General features: G+C 42.3%; 1 protein-coding gene across 3 annotated transcripts; it reads left to right on the forward strand.

Moving 5' to 3' along the window:
- Positions 1–346: 346 nt before the first annotated feature.
- ARRDC3 (arrestin domain containing 3) lies at positions 347–14,460 on the forward strand. Of its 3 annotated transcripts, XM_068423591.1 has the most exons (8): positions 347–821; positions 4,045–4,126; positions 6,670–6,817; positions 8,063–8,165; positions 8,558–8,814; positions 9,233–9,395; positions 10,228–10,382; positions 11,768–14,460. In XM_068423591.1, exons 1-8 carry the CDS (start codon positions 542–544, stop codon positions 11,822–11,824), a joined length of 1,245 nt encoding a protein of 414 aa, XP_068279692.1. In that variant the 5' UTR covers positions 347–541; the 3' UTR covers positions 11,825–14,460. The 3 variants fall into 3 exon arrangements, with proteins under 3 accessions (XP_068279692.1, XP_068279694.1, XP_068279693.1); XM_068423593.1 differs by lacking the exon at positions 10,228–10,382; XM_068423592.1 differs by lacking the exon at positions 11,768–14,460 and having other exon boundaries at positions 10,190–10,372.
- The last annotated feature ends 5,060 nt before the right edge of the window (positions 14,461–19,520 follow it).

The raw sequence follows: 19,520 nt of genomic DNA on the forward strand, positions 1-19,520 counted from the left end.
CGAGCCGAGAGCGCTCACCCAAGGCACGGCACCACGGGAGTGGGCTAAAAAAAAAACACAGCAGCGGAAAAGAAACCCGTTCACGGAGGGAGCAGCGGTGTTTGGCTGCGGACGGCAGGCTCGGCCTGGCAGGGGTTGGTCTGGGGCTCGGACGCCCCCACGGGACGTGTCCCCCCTCCCCACCCCGCTGCAGCCCGGCGCTCCCCAGGTGGAGAGCGCGGCGGGGCGGGGCGGGGGAGAGGAGGGGCGGGGCGGCGGGCGGGGCGGCGCATGCGCGATGGCTCTTGTTTGGCACACGGCTTATAAGGCGGGGGCCGCGGCGGCGCCGGCAGCGCCTTTGTGGGGTGAGCCCAGCGCCGGCACCAGGGCCCCCCGCGCCGCCCGGGCTGCGGCCGGGGCTCCGCCGTCCCCATGAGCCGGCTGTAGGGTGGGCGCCGCACGATCGCGCTTTGCCTGAGGGGATTTCTTTTGGTTTTTTTTTTTCTTTTTTCCCTTTATTTTTTTTCTTACAGTATATTTTTCTACACTTTGCTATAAAAACATGGTGCTGGGGAAGGTGAAGAGTTTGACAATAAGCTTTGACTGTCTGAATGACAGCAATGTCCCCGTCTACTCCAGCGGGGACACAGTCTCAGGAAGGGTCAATTTAGAAGTAACTGGGGAAATTAGAGTGAAATCTCTTAAAATCCACGCCAGAGGACACGCGAAAGTGCGCTGGACTGAATCGAGAAATGCTGGATCCAACACTGCCTACACGCAGAACTACACGGAAGAAGTGGAGTATTTCAACCATAAGGACATCCTGATCGGCCACGAGAGAGGTAAGGGTTTCCCTTCGTAATGCCTTTTTTTACTGTTTTGAGAAAAAGGACGCATCTTTGCATCGTTTTTTTTTTTATTTTAATGGATGCAGTTCGCTGTCGCTGCAGGGCAGGACATGCTGGGGGTCTTACACCGGGGTATGAACCTTGATGTTGAAGCTGCAGGAGATGCATCTGCAAAGTGCCAGCCCTTCAACACCGCCATTTAGTAATGCCATATGGTTTTTTTTTTTTACATGCATTGGCGTTTTTTCCTAGTAACATTTAAGAGGATTTGCCCCTCCGTGGGGGAAAACAGATCCAACACCCGAGCCCGACAGGCAGTGAGGGGCTTGGCTGGCAGCACCCTACAGACCCTGACAGGCAACAGACCCTGACAGGCAATGGGAACCGAGCTTGTGACACGGCAGGGCTCTGCTTTTCGGGCTGATAATATTTGTTTTTTTAAAGGACGGCTCGTTATTGCCAGATAAAAGATTCCCTGTGGCTTATTTTGACATACGCTATCACCAGCCCACGTGTAACCTTTTTTTTTTTAAACCCCTCCCGATAAATCGCTTTAATTTTCCTGATCCCTCCATGGAAGGAGCGGGGGGGACCACCCCGATGTAAAGAGCTGTCCAAAAAAACCTGATGGGGAGCAAGGGGCGGGGGGGTGCGTAACGGCAGCATCCCTTCCAAAACTGGGGAGACGAGGACCCCCTTGCCCCCCCGCAGGCTGTGCCCCCCCTTTGCTGGCAGACCCACCCCCCGGTGGCAGGGTGCGAGGGCCGGGGGGGGTTGGTTGTGTTTTTTTTTTATTTCCGAAGTTTGCAGCCTTTGTTCGAAGCGGTTCAATCCTGTTTGGGACCGGTCTGGGGTGGGGGGGGTTGCGCCGCCCGCCCGCTCCGCGCAGATTGGCCGCACGCGTCAGGTGGTGGCGATGACTTAATTCCCCGGCACCAGAAAATAGTGTTAAAAACCGGTTATGTAATTTTGGTGCTGCTTGACTTTTTTTTTTTAAATATGCAGCATATTTACTGCGGGGAAGGGATATTTCTCCTTCCTTTGTAATTTTTTAAGAACTTGGGCTTCAGGCGGCACCGAGACCGTTCCCATTAGCGCTGTAGCAGAGCTGGGGGGCTCTGCCTTTTTTTTTTTTTTCTTTAATTACGACCTCGCGCCCAGCTCGCTAACGAGGTGACCTGTGGCTTGAACCCCGCCTAACCACCACCGCCGCTGCCTTAGAAATCACTCGCCCCAGCGAAACTTCACGCACCTCTGTGCCGCGGGGGACACGAACCTGCAGACACGGGCGACCCTCCCGTGGCGGGGGCTGGGGACGTGCCCGCGGGTGGGAGTGCAGCGGGGGGCGGAGGGGGCGCGGGGCGCGCTACCGGCGCCCGCGGCCGAGTTTCAATGACCGCCGCGGGCGCAGCTCCCCGGAGCTGGCGGCCCAGGCCGCGCCCCCCGCCCTGCCCCTGATTGGCCAGCCGCGGGTTTGTTGGCGTGTTGCTAAGGCGATGCCCGCCGCTGATTGGAGGGGCGCTGGCCGCGGGGCTGAGGGAGCAGGTTCCCCTGCCCGCAGCCGGCTTGCGCCGGTGGGGGGGGACACACACACGGAGGGGGCGCTCCCCTGAGGCGCTGGCGCGGGGGGAAGCCCCTCTCTGCGGGCGGGCGGGACGCGCTGCGGCCTCTCACGTCCCCACCGCCCCCTCCGCCCCGGTAACGTCCCCTGAGGGGTTTCGGCGAGGGGCGGGCGGCGCCCCGCCTCCCTCCCTCCCTCCCTCCCTCCCTCCCTCCCTCCCTCCGTGGGCCGGCGGGGAGCGGAGCTGCTGAGCGAATGCGGCGGGTGTAACGTATACCGTATGTATATGAGCGGCTGGCTGGGGATCCGCTCGCGCCGGTTTAGGCCGGTCGGCTCCTGCTCCAGCCTGGCCCCTGATTGACAGCTCAGCACTTGTTTACCACAGCTCCGGCGCGGCGGGACTGCTGAGCTGGCAGAAAGGGGGGGGCCGTGTCTGCGAGGAGGAGACGGCCGTGCTGGGGAACGGGGCCACAGCCCGCAGCAACGCTCCCCCCGTCTTAAAAAAAAAAAAAAAAGATAATTAAAAAAACTCCCAACCACCTCACACCGATAAGCATTGTCTCGCCCTTTCGCTGCGTTTTCCTGACATTTGTTTCGAGACGCTGTGTGCCGAAGGTGCATTTCTGTCGACGGCTTGCTGGGGGAGGGGGGCTCTTTTTTTGTTTGTTTTTCTTTTATTAAGATTTTTAGCGTTTTCAAGGTTTTCAGCCTTTGCAGTGCACTACAGGAAGCATCGGCCTTTCTGCAGGACAATAGGAACTTAAAATCCTCCTGTGTGCCTCCATTAATGCTTCAGACCATTAAATATAAGCAGTTGCCTTTTGCGTTGTCTCATATATCCCCTTCTGTTACTTCAGCCCCTTTTTATGTGTAAGATGCTCAGTTATTTTTCTCTCGACTTTCTGTTCTGATGGAGTCAGCGTTTTTCTGGTTTTATGGTAATTACATTGGAATAAACTGCAAATTTGTTGCAGCGTTTAAAGGCGTACAAGAAATCATGACCGTAAAGAAAGGTCAGCTTTCTTGGTGGAAGCAGCAAATATCTGGTCTTGTTGTTCAAGCAAGATCAAGTTAGCCTATCAAAAAAAAAAAAAGTTTAGCTGTAGACAGTGTTAATCGGGCAGCTTGCCATTTTCTGTGCCCCTGAATTTGTCTGGTACTTCCCAGGTGGTGCTTGTACACCTTTTTTTTTTTTAATCCCTCTTTTTATGGTGATAAATTTCTGGACATTGTTGCTAGGCAGGAGATAAAAGGAATCCATGTTACTATATTTAATCTTACACAGCAAACTTCGTGCAGATTGCTTAATAACTGTTAAAGAGCCATCTCGATTCCATTGTAACTGGGAATCACAGTGGAAAACATGATTGCTGTTACAGATCTTGCAAGCAGGCCTTGAAATGGCAGCAGTTGCAACTGTGTCAGTGTTCAGAGGCAGGATTATAAATTAAAGCAAATTAACCTCTGTTTCTCTGTAAGGTGAATCTGGTGATCTTGCCTACCCCTCTGTAGATAAGGTTTGACCCTTGTTTCTGGGACACCACATTCTTAAGCGCTGTAATGAGTGTGTAAATCCCTTTTATTTTGGAAGAGTAACACATGTAATGTATAAAATGCATGCAGGTGGAATAGCATATTGGTTTTTTTCCCTCCTAGACGATGACAATTCAGAAGAAGGCCTTCACACCATCCATTCGGGAAGGCACGAATATGCATTCAGCTTCGAGCTTCCACAGACGTAAGTGACCGTGTGCAGTCCCTGGGCTCTGCTGCCCACCCGCCTGAGCAAAACTCCTGCTGTGGGTGGAGGGGGAAACCTTTTCAATGGTAGCAGGAATTGTGCTGCGACATGCAGCGGAGGACATAATCTCATTAAACTGAAGAGGTTGCTTTTAAACTGATACACACTTCCTTTTTTTTTTTTGAATTCCCACAGAAGGGGAGATCATTGCTGCCCAGTTGCTCACTTTCTTTTGACCAAGTCCTACTGACTTATTAGGTCTTCCAATATTTTACCCCTTCCCAAGAGGAGGGAGAGGAATGTGAACCATCATTGGAGTACTGCAGAGTGGCTGAGATACCTTCTAGCCCACCCAACAGTATACTGGAGCCATGCAGACCAGCAGAACTAGAGATAAGATCACAGCTGAATTGTTTGGGCTCAGTCTTGAACAGATGTGGCAAGTTTAACTCCATTTGAACAAAACAGGAGGTGGTTCTCTTATATAGGATGATGTACTCTGGCTGGCCTTTATGCAGAAAGCATGGATGGAAATAAGCAGAAGGATGGATGGATGAAGCAAGAAAAAATCCTGTACCTAATCCCATTTGTCTCAGAAAGCAAAAGTGAAGCAAGGAGTGAGAACAGAACTGTTAAGATAAAGATTGTTCCTCCACTCCCCAAGTCTAAAATGTGTAAGGTAGACATTGCAAATGGCAGATTTATACACAGAGGAGTTACCCGTATGGAAATGAGCTAAAAATACAAGTTGCAATAAAATTAAGTACATAGGAACAGAGGGAGTCTCAACATGGATGGAAAAAGGAGCCTTTTGCTGTGAAAGGCAAGCAGTGAAGTCGCTAAGGTTGAAAAAATTTGACAGTGTGTTATGTGAAATAGCTCAGTACCTAATATTAAAGCTAATAAACCATCTGTTTATTAGAGGTGCTGGTTTTAGCTGAACTTGCAGATGATAAACACTTTTACAGGTCAGTTTCAAAGTGAACAGCACAGGACTTTGCACTCCATCTTACTAGAAGAGTGGAGAAGACCTGCACGCACGGAGATTTTTGAAGGCAATTTAGCATTCTATGAAAATTTCAGCTACAAAAAGAAATAAGGCTAATGCTGATCCTACCTTGAGTAGGAAGGGGCATTTAAATATGGAAAAACAAAATGTTATACACGAAAATGAAATGCTTAGCTTGAAGCGAAGCAGGTAGCCAGCAAAATATCACAAGTGTTGGTCAAAACACAGGTTCCTATTAAGTGACCTAAAGGAACAACTGTGAAACGAGCTGTTGGTAATAATGAAGAAACCAAAGGCTGGTATTAAAGGCCTGAAGTTTGGCACTGCCTACTTATATGTTATTTTGTATCCATGGAATACTTCCAAAATTTACTTAAACTACAGAGCAACAGTGGAAAGAAAGAAGTCACACACTGGTCTTACTGATTTTGGCCACAGAGAATATGGGGCAGGATGAAACATTGAATGCTGATAAGAAAATCCTTCCATTTGGATTGTTAGGAAAAAAGTAAACATTTCAGATGTGCAAATAGAGAAGTCAAACCTGTAACTGAAAGAGTCGTTCTAGTAAAGTACTAGCGTGGCTAGTATTATTCCCTATGGAAGATATGGAAGCTTTGCAAATAATTTGTTTAACTTATATATTACAATGTATTCAAAACATAGTTTAATAGAAAAAAAATTACTTGCATAAAAATAAGGAAAAAATAAGTTATGGGAAACTACTGTTAATGGGAGATAACTGGAATGTAAAGATCTTCTGTCTTCCATTTTATGATGTTACAGGAAAAAAAAGGTGATGCTGAAAGACTTCGAGACCCCCCTTCCACATCATTTTTCTTCAAGCTCCAAAAAGGACTTCTTTGATCTGTCAAAGTTCAGAGCAGAATATGCTTGATGATTTTATGTATATATATATGCTTATATATGTACATCCATATGCAATATAAATGTTTTAAGCTGGTCTCATCAGGGTAGAGGAAAATTAGAAGGTACTCAAAATAGCCTCTCTTCAGAGCTCTAAATTGAAGTATTTATTCTGCTTAAGGCGAAACAAACTACAGAAGTGCCAAGTTACAGCTAAAATGAACCTGACACTGAGATACCAGCTGAGTAAACAAGAGACAATGTTTTACAAAATACAATATCCAAAACAACAATTGGTTGATACTAATGCTAATTTTAAGTTGGTAATCTTCATTTGGCCTTAAAAGGGCATGCTGTACTCTAGACATGAAAGTGGCCTCTTAAGTTTAAAGGAAATGTGTGCTCTCCTGTCATTTTCTAGTACAATCTTTAATTGATTCTTAAAATCTATGCAAAACTACAGTAGGATGAATTGGAGATGATTTTTTCTCCCACCTTTAATCTCTAATTTTTCTGAGATACGGAAACTTTGCAAATAAGTTATGCTGCATTAAATACTACGATGCATTAAAAATGCAGTTCTACATACTAATCCCTGATCTGATCAATTGTATCATTATTAGGCAGAAAGACTTTACTCAATTTTGACCTTTGTCCTGCACAGACCACTTGCTACCTCATTCGAAGGCAGACATGGCAGTGTGCGCTATTGGGTGAAAGCCGAATTGCATAGGCCTTGGTTTCTACCAGTAAAATTAAAGAAGGAATTTACAGTCTTTGAACATATAGATATCAACACTCCTTCATTACTGGTAAGAATTGACAGAGTTACTCATTCTTTGTTTCTGGCATAAAAATAATGAAGTATAATAACTGAAACAATATCCAAATCTAATTTTACCTAATATTTATTCGCTAGTTTAGTTACAGCTGATCTTTTATGTATTACATCAGTTCAGCAACTCTGTAACTAGTGGTATTTTAAAGCTATGTTTTCCTGTACTTGGAGTTGCTTCACTTTTAAGATATGTAAAATGGCTATGTCAATTTAAATTGATAATACTAAATTGTAAAATGTGTACTGAGAAGGAAAATTTTGAGAACTGTTCCTCTTTGATTTTGAATAATCTGTGGAAGGAACAGTGAAACTTTAATATTTTAGTGAGAAGCTGCTAACTTAAAAATGCAAAGTGAAAAATGTACTGATGTGCATGATTGATAATTTCCATGTGGATAGTTTTCTACCAATGGGGAGAAATTATCACAATTCTGTAATCTTTTTCTGAGATGTCATTTCATTAAAGTAATTTCAGTATCACAACTGCTTTCAATGAGGATTTGATTTCAATCTGGCCTGAAATTCCTTTTCTTTTTTTTTTTCCCCTTCTCTTCCTCAAATTCTAATCTATGGATGGGGGGGAAAAAAAACCTCAAAGTCCATTGAAAGAGGTTTCTTGTGTGTATGGGTGAAGAATCAGGCTTGCAAAGGGACATGGACCTTGCACGGACTCTGTTAAAATCAAATGACTCCCATTTGACTTTAATGGGGTTTTGATCAAGTCCTAAATCCTGATATTGTGTAAAATAATAAAGTCTGTTTAATATAAATGAAATGGGATCATTCCAAAACAGGAAAGAGCAGGAGTCAAGGTTGCAGTATGTTAGCTTAGTTATTGTTTCTGAAATAGTGTACTGCAAAGATGTTCTAGTTGACTGATAAGTGAAAAGCTCTGCCAACAATATGTTGGGATATGTAGACTGCAAAGCCTTTTCTTAAGTTATATACTATCTATGTGTAAAAACTGTTTTAAGTGTGACTGTAGTATGAAGCGTAGCAGAAGGAGCAGTGCTAATGAGTAATGGAATTGGAATAAACATTATATCTGCATAGTGCCATTTCAATTGCTTGAGTTTTTTCCTCTAAATAAAACTAGCTATGTTTATGAAAATATGTAATAGTAAGTACATTATGAAAATAATTTTCTGTGTTGATTAAAACAGATGAAGAGATTCATGGAACTCTTAATTAAATGGGCAATGTCATTCTTTTCTTGCAGTCACCCCAAGCAGGCACAAAAGAAAAGACTCTCTGTTGTTGGTTTTGTACCTCAGGCCCAATATCCTTAAGTGCCAAAATTGAAAGGAAGGGCTACACCCCAGGTACGTAACAGAAGTAATTATAGGAAATGTTTTTCCTTCCCTTTTAAAACAACAGTTTGTACTTACTGCTTTTATATAAACGAAATATTTAAACTGTTCTTACCACCTCAGTCTGCATTCAGCAATCATCTTGGTATTTTCTTAACTACAAATAATTTTGTTCACTAATGCTAGCTGTGTCTTCAGATTGTCGAAGGACATCTGCTTCTATCAGACGTGTGCATTTTTCTTCTAGATTAGCTTGATTAGACTATTCCTACTAGCATCAGATGTTTTTCAAGGTAGAGCATTGCTAGCAGCATTCGGTGAACTATAACACTACACAGAATGTGGCAGTTTGCTTAAGGTGTCTTGTAAATGTAAAGAGAACATGAAATTCTGTTTTGTTTCAGGTGAATCAATTCAGATCTTTGCTGAGATTGAGAACTGCTCTTCCCGTGTGGTGGTGCCAAAGGCAGCCATTTACCAAACACAGGCATTTTATGCCAAAGGGAAAATGAAGGAAGTCAAACAGCTTGTTGCCAGCTTGCGTGGGGAATCCTTATCGTCTGGCAAAACAGAAACCTGGAATGGCAAACAGCTGAAAATTCCGCCTGTTTCCCCTTCAATCCTAGACTGTAGTATAATCCGTGTGGAGTATTCACTGATGGTATGTTGGATGATCTGCTTCTCTTGAGCTTGAGTAGTTTCCATCGTTCCTTGCAAATTGCTAGAAAAGCATTCTGTGCTAACCAGTTGCAGAAGAAAAATGTATCCTAGTATTAGTATCCTGATAGGAGTTCTGTAAATGGGTTTAAATCATGCATGTTCTTAAAACAGTTGTGGTGTGCCAGCTAAGCCAACCTGTTACGCGTAGGCGACACTTCCGTGTGAGGGCTCATGTTATGAATCCTGAGCTGCTTTTGACTCGAGGGGCTTTTTGCCTCCATAGGGGCATTGGCCCTAAAAAAGACAATAAGAAACAGGTTCCTTGTGGAAAATTCCATGGACAGAGAACTTAGTCTAATAATTATGAAGTGCTTATACAAACCTACATTTTAATCATGTGTTTCTTTGTTGTTTTTTAGGTATATGTTGATATTCCAGGCGCCATGGATTTATTCCTTAACTTACCATTGGTCATTGGTACCATTCCTCTACACCCATTTGGTAGCAGAACATCAAGTGTGAGCAGCCAGTGTAGCATGAACATGAACTGGCTTGGTCTGACCCTGCCTGAAAGACCAGAAGGTAACTTGACAATACAAGTCCCAATGAAGTTGCTAGCCTGTTTTGATTTTTGTCTGCTTTATTCTTTGCTGTTGTGCAAACAGACCCAAGTTACATCCTTCATAATAAAGCCCACATGAAATCCCTTGTGGATGTTTCCTTGCCACCTGCTTGTCCTCTGCAGAAGATCAGAGTTCCCTGCCTGCCTTCCTGTCTCAAGGACAAGCAGTGAAATCCAGCTGCTTGGAAGCTGGCACAAGTGAAAAGTGCAGGATGCCATTGTACCTGTATGGAATTAATTCTGCCTCCAGTATCCCAGTTGCATCCTTGGTTATAAGGCATTGTAACCTGTCATAATAGCAGTTTGTGTTGTCCTTTACCAGCCTTAGTAGCCAAGTCTTTGTGAAAAGATAATGTGATTCATTTCAATGGGAAATCTCTATTGTCAGAGGAGAAACTTTGTATCTCCTTCCCTCTATTTTCACATATCTAATAAACATAGCTTTTTTTATGTACAAATCCCAGACTTGGATTTCTAGTGTCCAGGGGAATGCAATGTTCTGTCATTCCTACCTGTACAGAAATTCAGTGTTCTAGGTATGCTTTGAATTCAAGGGGATAATTAAGCTGCAATAAGCAGTGGTTTGTCTGCTCTTGGATTTGAGCATAATCTTAAAATATAATGAAAGAGCTTACCTGCCTTTTCATGTTCAACAACTGTTAAAAAGTCACTAAAGTCATTTACGAACTGCTGGTGCATTTTACAATGATAAAAGTTTAATATTAATCATGTTATATATTTTGACATGCATAAGAACTTGTTGTTCGAACTGCGTGTGCCTTTTCCCTGCAGCACCTCCTAGCTATGCAGAAGTGGTCACGGAGGAACAAAGGCAGTCCAGCCTTGCACCCATAGGTGCTTGTGATGACTTTGAGAGAGTGCTTCCAGGACCATTGTTTGCATACATCCAGGAGTTCCGTTTTCTGCCTCCACCCCTCTATTCAGAAGTAGGTACCTCAGACAGAATATGATAATTAAGACATTGTTTTTCTGAATTCTGTCTTGTGGAATAAATGTAGGGTGTTGTTTCCCCTTCCTAAAAATCAGGAGAAATCATTAAAATGATGAAGGCATAAGGCAACTTCTTTTTAGCAAAGTGCAGGTGAATTGCATCAAGAATTTTCAGGATTCTTCACAATTCTAATGTTTTCTAGAGATTTCAAGAGTCCTGTGTACGCTCTTAGCAACTTGATTAAAACTTTGCATTACATATATAATACATTGCATTGGTTAACACCAGTGTTTTGGGTCTATAGATGCAGAGTGCACTAATTTTTTCAGCTCTGTTTCTTTCTAAAACTACTTTGTGCATTTTTCGTTCTGTGTCTATAGTGCTTTCAGAGGTTGCATGTAGAGAAGTTACAACGGTATTCTTTCTGACTTAAGTTTCTGTAAATACACAGTTCTCCCAACAATTCTGGCTGCACGTTTATTTCTGTGAAAGCCACTTAACTGTGACATAAGTTCAAAAGCTTTCAGTGTTCATGTTTTTCATGAAAAAGCGGTGGTATAGGACAAAAGCAGAATAGTGTCCTTTGGATAAATCTTGCCTGAATTCACCTACAGTTGATTTTTTTTTTTCTTTCTGCTCTTGAAACACTAATCTGTTACTGAGTGGGCAGAGAGGGGCATGGGTTTTGTGTGGTAGAGTCTTCTCTGAGGACTATTCTAGCCCTCAGACTATTAAGCCCTTTTGATTTTTAGGTACTTAAAGATTTAAAGGAGCCTTTTTTGTCCTCAAAAAATGGCTGTATAAAATTAACTGATAAGAACATTGTCTCAGCTATATACTGTACACTTAAACTATTCTTACTATCCAGTTTTGGAGACCTAAGTTCGCAAGTTGTTCCCCTCTTCCCTTTCATAGAAAGGAAGAAGAGGTAAGGTGTGGAACACATGAACTTCTAAGACATTGTATGGTGTGTTTGAGGATTAATTGCTTGTAAATTAAAAGTAGAATGACTTTTTGCTGATACTCTTGTGTCTTTTGAAACAAAATGTCTTAGTGTATGGTAAATAATTCAAAAGCTTTCTGTGCTACTAAAGCAGATTTTCTCGAAATTTTTAAATACTTCTTTCTGCTAATCTTTGTTACAATCAACCTGTAGTTTAAAAAATTCCACTATACTTAATTACTAATTTTTCATTCAAAGTTTTATCTAATTGGCTAGAGATTGTTCAGTTACTTAAGTAACCTTTAGATTGGGGATGCCACTTATTACTATGTCTTAAACTTGTAAATTTTGGTAGTTTTATTTGAATTGGTTTATTTTTAGCCATTGACTCTAAAATGCCTTGGGTGTGTTTTTTTTTTTTTCCTTCTTTTGGTTAGATTGATCCAAACCCAGATCAGCCCACAGATGACAGACCATCTTGCCCCTCTCGTTGAAGGAATCCATAAAAAGCTGACTTGACTTGGGTTTTGAATCGTACCTGCCATGTTGAAGGTCAAGGTGTCATAGTGGAGACGCTTTCAAAGGAAGTGGTTTTGCTCTTGCCTGTATGGTGAATAAATGAAAACAATCTGTGATCATGCTTTTGAAGCCTACAGAAACATTGTAGGACTGCTCCACATGCTTGAAGACCTGAGCTTTCCCCCCACTCCGCCCCTTAAATACTGGCACATACTAGGAGCAACCTTACTAACCTACAGTCGTGTGTGTCAAAACACTCAAACCACATAGTAAGAGAGGGATGGCTTCCTCTTCTGATTTGGAAATTTGCACATGCTCATTGCTTATGTTGTGCGGTTCAGTGTCACTACAGCTTTTTCTCATTTACGCCAGACTGTTGTTACCCCCTTCTTATATGTTTGTGGTCCGCACAATAATGAGCAAAAGCTTTGACAAAAAAAAACAACAGCAACAGACTTTGACAAATGCACTGACTTTTCTTTTTTTAATTTAATGTAGCCTGGACTTTACCTGCATATGCACATGCTCAGAATTGTCCTAGTAGGCTGATCATGTATCACCTCTTCAGCTTGGATCCTGTTGTGGATTTATTTACAAACATCAAATGCCTTCAAGCCAATCCTTCTTGCTGTATGTTTTGCAGCCTACTGTAGTAGATAAGCAACAGATGTGGGGCTGGGGTGGGGGGTGGAGAGTTAATAGAAAGAAACTAATAGACTTCATCAAGATTGTATACCTTCTTGATTTCTTCTAAGAATTTGTTGCCTTTCTACTATTATTGCAAAGCAGCATTTTGTTACAGACTGCCTAAAAATCACTTAATCTCAGGTGAACTCATCACTTGCCAAACTGTTGGAATGCTATTTGTTTTGTTATGTTGCACTGTTGAGTTACTTCTTTTTTTGTTTTGTGTTTGTGTTTTGTTTTTGTTCTTTATTCGAGAGGGGGATCTGGAATAGGGACATACACAAAAGTTACAAAACCCACCTGCATTCCCATTTCTCTTTCTGCATTATATAAAAAAGATGTTCAAGTCGTGAAGCTTTAAAAAAAAAATAAAAAGGCACAAATGAAAGCAGCACCAGCAGACACCAGCTCAGCCTCAAAAGAATTTTAAAAGGAAATAGTCATATGCTGTCTAGGATGCATAGACAGCGTGATATCTCAAGTAGTAGGGATGGGAAGGGAAAGTAAATTTATTTTTATATATAGTTACCTAATCACCAAAAATTCTATATGTAATGAGTCTCTAGTAGAAAGTATATTTCAAACTGCAGGAAAAGCTTGGACTATGCTAAGAGCTCAGTTTGTGCACTTTGTATTATCTTCAGGGTTTATGATACTGTAAAAATAGTAAGACTAGAAGTATAATTAAACTGGGCCAGATCAGTGTTACCAGCCATACTCAGATGTTAGTTAGCTAGAATTGCTTTGATGATTGCATCTTCTGTGGTACGCTCAAGAGCTTTAAAACAAACAACAGCAAATTTTACCATGTATTCATTCAGAATACAAGAAATTATGTGGAAAGAGCACTCGCCCTTGAGTGTGCCCCGAGGAAGAAAAGAGTGCAGTGGAGCCATTAGATGTGCTAACACAAACACCAGCACTTAACATGCTAGAGATTTACAACAAAAGTCAACTTTCCTTTTCAGACATCGTGTAACACAGACCGTTGACAAAGGGACACGCTTCTGGTGTTGACTACTTAAACAAATCAAGATGTAATCCATCAAGTGTCTATCTCCTTGTGCAATAAAGCAGCTCAGAAGGGAGCGGGGGGGCTGGTGTTTCTGCATGGTGCTGCTTCTTAAAAACCTCTGCCTTGTTTTTAAGGCTTCATAAATGCGACAAAATGGGCTTTTCCGTAAGTGGCCTTTATGAGAACATGAAGGATAATTCATGTTTCAAAAGTGACAACAGGGTGATAAAATACATAAATGAGTCGCGTTTTAAGTGATTCAGTTAAAAGGTTTGGGCTTTGAGCAAGAATATTGGACAAGAAGGAAATTGGGTGATGTCTTAACGTTATTAGGCCAATTTTGTGGATGTCCCTTCCCTCTACCCTCTCCAACCAGACAATTTTAAAAGCTGAGGGGATCGTTGGCATAAAAGGGCATTTGGTGGTTTTACTTTTTTTTCCTTTTTTTGTTACTTTAACAGACTAGGGAACAATTGCTGATATACATAGCATTAAAGTACTTATCACCATATAATGGAAAATTGCATATGAAGCAGGATTGACCAATATCGTAGTAATTGACATGGCGTTACAGCCTTTGTGATTAAGAGTGCAAAATTCTATAACCTTATCAAATAAAGGCTTTCAGTTTAAATTATGTTGTTAGTTTTTCAGAGGCATTACTCTTCCACAAGTATTGGTCAATTCTCAGCGTTATAAAACATGAGGTTCACAGTTGTAGCCCAGTATTTGATAGAGAATTCTGATCTGAATTAGGAAAAAGTAAGTAAAATCCAAACATTAGAGAAACAAAGTGCAATATTAAATGTTTGCTTTATAGATTATATTCTATGGCTGTTCGTACTTTTTTTTTGTTTTTAGTTTTGGTGCTGAATATGTCCTTGTAGTCTCTGTTTCAAGAAAACAATATGTGGAAAACAATTTAATTTTTCCTATTGCTCTTCCTTGTGGAAAATAAACTTTTGTAAAAAAAAAAAATGTTTCCAGTGTAAGTCAGTAATTCTTTATACGTGACCTAAATATTTTTTTCAAAACATGTCTATGAATAAAATAACGGCGAGGATCACATAATGCAGGAACTTACTACAGGAACACGTACACCACCTGTCTCAAACTAGGTGTGGAGAAACTATTTCTAGAACTGCACCACCAAGTACCACCACAGTCCTGTTTCAGCACACTCGGCCCCTTTTATTTACACCAGTGACCTCTCAGGGCTGGGTCCCAGACGGGAAACAAGAGTTTCCTACATCGGAAAGTGCCAGTAACTGGCAGGATACGTGTGCCTTTCCAGGACATGCTGTATCTCTGCAGCTGTGGTGACCCTCGTTCAGCCGTCTGGTCCTTTCTACGACGTACGGCTCGGGGTCGGGGAGGGTTGACAGGCATTTTGGTGGGGCTGGGAGGAAGCGGGAAGGGGAAAGACTTCAAAGGTCTGGTTTGCAGCTGGGATGGGGAAATGTGGTTTGGTCAGGTGGAGAAGGTGCCCTTCGCCGTTCCCTTGGAAGTTCCAGCATCAGCAGATGTTGATGATGGCCACCAGCGATCTGTGCCCCGCTCGGGGGGGCTCTGCAAGGTATTCACAGAGCTCAGCAGCGAGGCCCTGCTGCAGCATCTCACTTCTGCATACCACGCACAGCTGAATCTCTGACAGAACGGGTTGTCATCCTTCGGTATCAACATGTCGTTTGACCTAAGAGAAGGTTCAGCAGGCGAGCAGCCAAGGGCTCGGGTGGCCGGCGTGCCCTGTTCCTCCCCATTGGTGTTTGGGGTCCTGGGGACCACCGTGTTCCCAGAGTGCTGTGCCCTCAGTTCAGTGGGGCAGCTGCTAACGTGGACAACACAAACGTTTGATCATACATCATACAAACAGTGGGACCTCCCTCTGTGAAACAGAGCATTTCAGTTTAGTTTTGAGTTTGTAACAGCTAGCGATGGAGAACCCAGGAACTTCTTAGTTTTTTCTTTTTCCCATATTAATAACATGCTTATCCATTTTTGCCCGAGTTCTGGTTCAAACCAATAAGAAATGTAAAATAAAAGATTATCTTTCATTTTGTTCATCTGCTTGGAACACCTCTGTAGTTGTGTGACAATAATGTTTTTTCTAGTACCAGCCCAGCCCTTCTTAGTAACAAAGTCTCTAATGCTATGTGTCAGTGTTAGAATTTAAATTAGCATCGACATCATTTAAGGGACACTCGCTTCTAGCAGTTCTGTGCAGCGTTTTCTTGAAATCTGGTGGTTTTAGACCAGCACCTCCACTTAACAATTAAGTTAAGCTTAGCTTTATTGTCAGCATTATTATAAAGTTGGAAGTTATCAAAGTTTTATTGAGATCTGATTTTTTTTTTCTAATGCAAATGTTTCTTATTTCTGAATATTAAAATACCTGTGCACAGATACAAACCAGTGCTATGCCAGAATGTAAAACTAATGGCTCTTCCACATCAGCTGTCCATAAAAATGTACAGGAGGGCAGCCAGTTACAATGCTTGAGCACTTGAGCTTCTGAGAGACACAAGGCACTGTTACAAAATTGATCAACACCTTTTCTGGCAATTATCTAGCTAAAACATGTATCTAGCACTTTGTAACCCCTTTCTAGATTTAAGCCTTTTTGTGTTTTACAGGAATTAACCACAAACTCGCCATAAACTCGCTTTCCACAGCATGGCCACAAGCACGAAGCTCAGCTGCAGAACCCAAGAAGGGTCTCCAGAAGCAGTCCATGAAGCTGGGCATCCACCCAGCAACAGCTTTCCACAGGAAAATGTCTTTTCCTAGGTGAATGCTGCCGATTGGAACCAACTCCTGTGACTCCATGTACACAGCAATGGGCAACTCTACAGAAAATGGCCAACGCAGATTTTCAGTAGGCTAGTGTTGCAGGAGGACAACTGCTCCTGGGGATGTAGAGGCCAGATGTCTGATATGTCATGGATTTTGAGCAGAGCTCCCCTTCTGAGATCCACAGAGACCTGAGGAGGTACAAGGAGTTGCACTACATGACCGTTACCGTGGATTTCAGCTCCTAGATTTTGTTTTTTTAGTGAAAGCCACTTGCAAAGGCATGTTGTCAGGCACGTTCCACCTGCTCTCCAGACCATATCCTGGAACTAGGAGAAAAGTAACCTATTTCTTCTCTGAGCAATCATTCACTCCTGGAACTCCCACACCTAGCTACAGCATGCTATTTTTAGAGCTGGATCTCCCTGTCTCCTGACCTAGTGGACATTAGGACAGAGCGGTAGATTCTGAGTAGAGGTCAGGTGCTGTCACAAAATCTGAGTTGAACAGTGTACCTTTCATCTAATCCAGCTCATAATGGGGAAGATTCAGAGTTCAGAAGGACGCTGCATTTTGAGTTTGCCTCAGGCACCTTGATGTAATAAATGTTTGTCATATTTGCATGAAAGATAATGACCTAGAACAGAGAGCTTCAAAGGTTACATAAAAATAAGTCATTTAGGAGATATATTTTTAGGGAGGTAGAAATATACAATTTTTTTTAAAAAAAAAGCACATCCAGTAACTAATATTAAAGAGCAAAGCCTGGCACTCTGCGTTAATTCTCTGCCGCTCCAGCAGCAGAGTCTGATGCCTTATACAAGAAAACCCCAAATCTCTCTCAGATGGTGCACCCCATCTACCATGAGCAGCTCCCTGCAGGGTTTCCAGCTGGGGACACCAGAGGGAACGACCAAGTGCACAGTGGTCCCCATCGCTCCCGCGCAGCTCCCACCTTCCGTCTCCGGTCTTGCCAGGCTAAAGCGTGCCTTTGACTCGCCAGCTCTCCAACAAATGCATGGGGATGAGGAGGCCAGGACCCGTTAGCTCCTTATTGGTTTAATAAATGTTATTTCTAAAATGAACCGATGAGTGTAATGCTGTTCAATCTTTCTCAAAGGAGATATGATACTTTTGTTTTTGGCTGAATGCATGGAGAGGATGCAGGAGGAGTGGAAAAATTATTGCAAAACCTTATATTATTCATTTTTATCCAAAAATTAATTCAATTGCCCAGATCTAAGCAAGGCCTTGCATCAGTCGACTGCCTGGAACCAAAATGAAACTTCCCACTAAAGACGGCCAAGGCAAATCTGTCACAGTTGCCCATCAGCTAGGAAACAGAATTTAATAAATCCCTCTGTGGTTCGGTAGCCCTGTAAAAGGTGTAGAGTGTTCTCTGGGCAATGACTTCTGATTAAGGAATGATTTTTTTATTATTTACACCCTTGTTTGGGGGCCTACCCTAAATCAGTTAAGTCTGTCAACGCCGGTCCATTTCTTCTGTAAGCAGCCCGTTTTACCTGGTTTGGATTGCTAAGGGGCTAGATGACCATAACATCTTCATCTCCAATTTAAAAAAATCATTTCAATATTAAATACGTGGTGTAAACAAAAAGAAACCTGTGTCAGTGTTTTACAATTATCTCCCACAAATTAAACTAAATGTTCCTCTTACCTATCTTTTAACAGGCTAAGACAGGACAGACAGTTTTACTGCTGCCCATTATTTTTTTAGTGCATCGAACACCATTTATTGTGACAGAGCTGCGCACCTCTAAAGCAATAAAGTGATTCGTCAGTTGTGCCAGATAAAGCTATCCTCCCAAACAAAACAAATGAAGAAAACAATGCCTAGCCTGTGCAGAAGTAGAACAACGTAGCTCAACTTTCAAACCACAAAACGGTGCTTGCTTTTCTTTCTGATTTTCACTTCTTTTTTTCCCTTATAATTCAAAGCAATCCAAAGGAGGTAACAGTCTTCTCTTAATCCCTTCGCTGTCTTCCCTTTCCTGTATTTTATTCAAACTTTTTAACGCTTCAAAATATCCTACTTCTTTTTGTGCTTGTATTTGCTCTTATATGCTATGCCACCAATAAAGCTGGATTTCCTCAAAGAAAATCCCTTTCATCTGCCTTTTTGACCCGAAATGCCTTCCCAGGATGCACTTGAAAAGCCATTATACATTTTCTCCCCAGAACCATCTTTTTATTGAAAAAACACCAGGACTAGTGATTAGATAGAAGACTTGTGAATTCCTAGTGTAAAACTTACTTTTTATTCATGGTATGACCTAGTAAATAGGCAGTTGCAATATGGGAACTATTTTAAGGTACTTCAGCACTGTTACCTTGAAGTGTCTCACAATGAATGCAAATTGACTTACCTTGAAGGTGATTTTATCACACATTAAAAGCATACACAGGAATGATTAATATTGGAGTACACTGCAGTGAACTCATATCTTTTTTACCTGTGAGATAACACATCCTAGAACTGTCCCACAATCACCCCTCCACTGAAAAAAAAAAAAAAATTAAGCTTTAAATGGCTTATAAACATCATTTTCATGTAGCTAACATATGGAAACACTGTTCTAATGAAGGCTGTATTACCCTGCACTTGTGCTGATCCTTTTTGCTTACCATATGCAATTAGAAAGTAATTTTAAAAAACATTCACTTCTTTGGCATATTTTTGGTACTCTTCCATGATTTTGCATGCCCTAATACTAACTAGACTTCTGGCAATACCAGAAGAAACAAGAAAAAGTACACTTAAGAGCACGCGTAGGGTTGAAACAGAGTACAAGCAGCACATCGCTTCCATTTATTTGCTGCTGCAAAAGGCAAGCTCTGCTGTGCTAAACCTTACTCTCTTGGCAACTAGTTGATAAATACAAAATACTCCAAGTCATTTCTTTCTCCTTGGCTCACTGTGAGCGATCTGAAGGGGAAGAAGAGAAGTTGCTATTATTACAAGTGAAGAGCAGCGCAGGGAGAAGGAAGGAACCCAAATTTTGCACTGGCAACTGGCCCCTCTACCCCGAGCATCCAAGCAGCCACCAAGAGAGAAGCCAGGCATCTCATCCCTGATGAACTCACGGATATCTTCAGCTCAATAGTGCAATCTGCAGCTTGTAAGTGCATTGCAACAGGCAAGTCCCTCGCTGAATGCA

This window comes from Nyctibius grandis, chromosome Z, assembly GCF_013368605.1.
Source record: "Nyctibius grandis isolate bNycGra1 chromosome Z, bNycGra1.pri, whole genome shotgun sequence".
Lineage (NCBI taxonomy): Eukaryota > Metazoa > Chordata > Aves > Nyctibiiformes > Nyctibiidae > Nyctibius > Nyctibius grandis.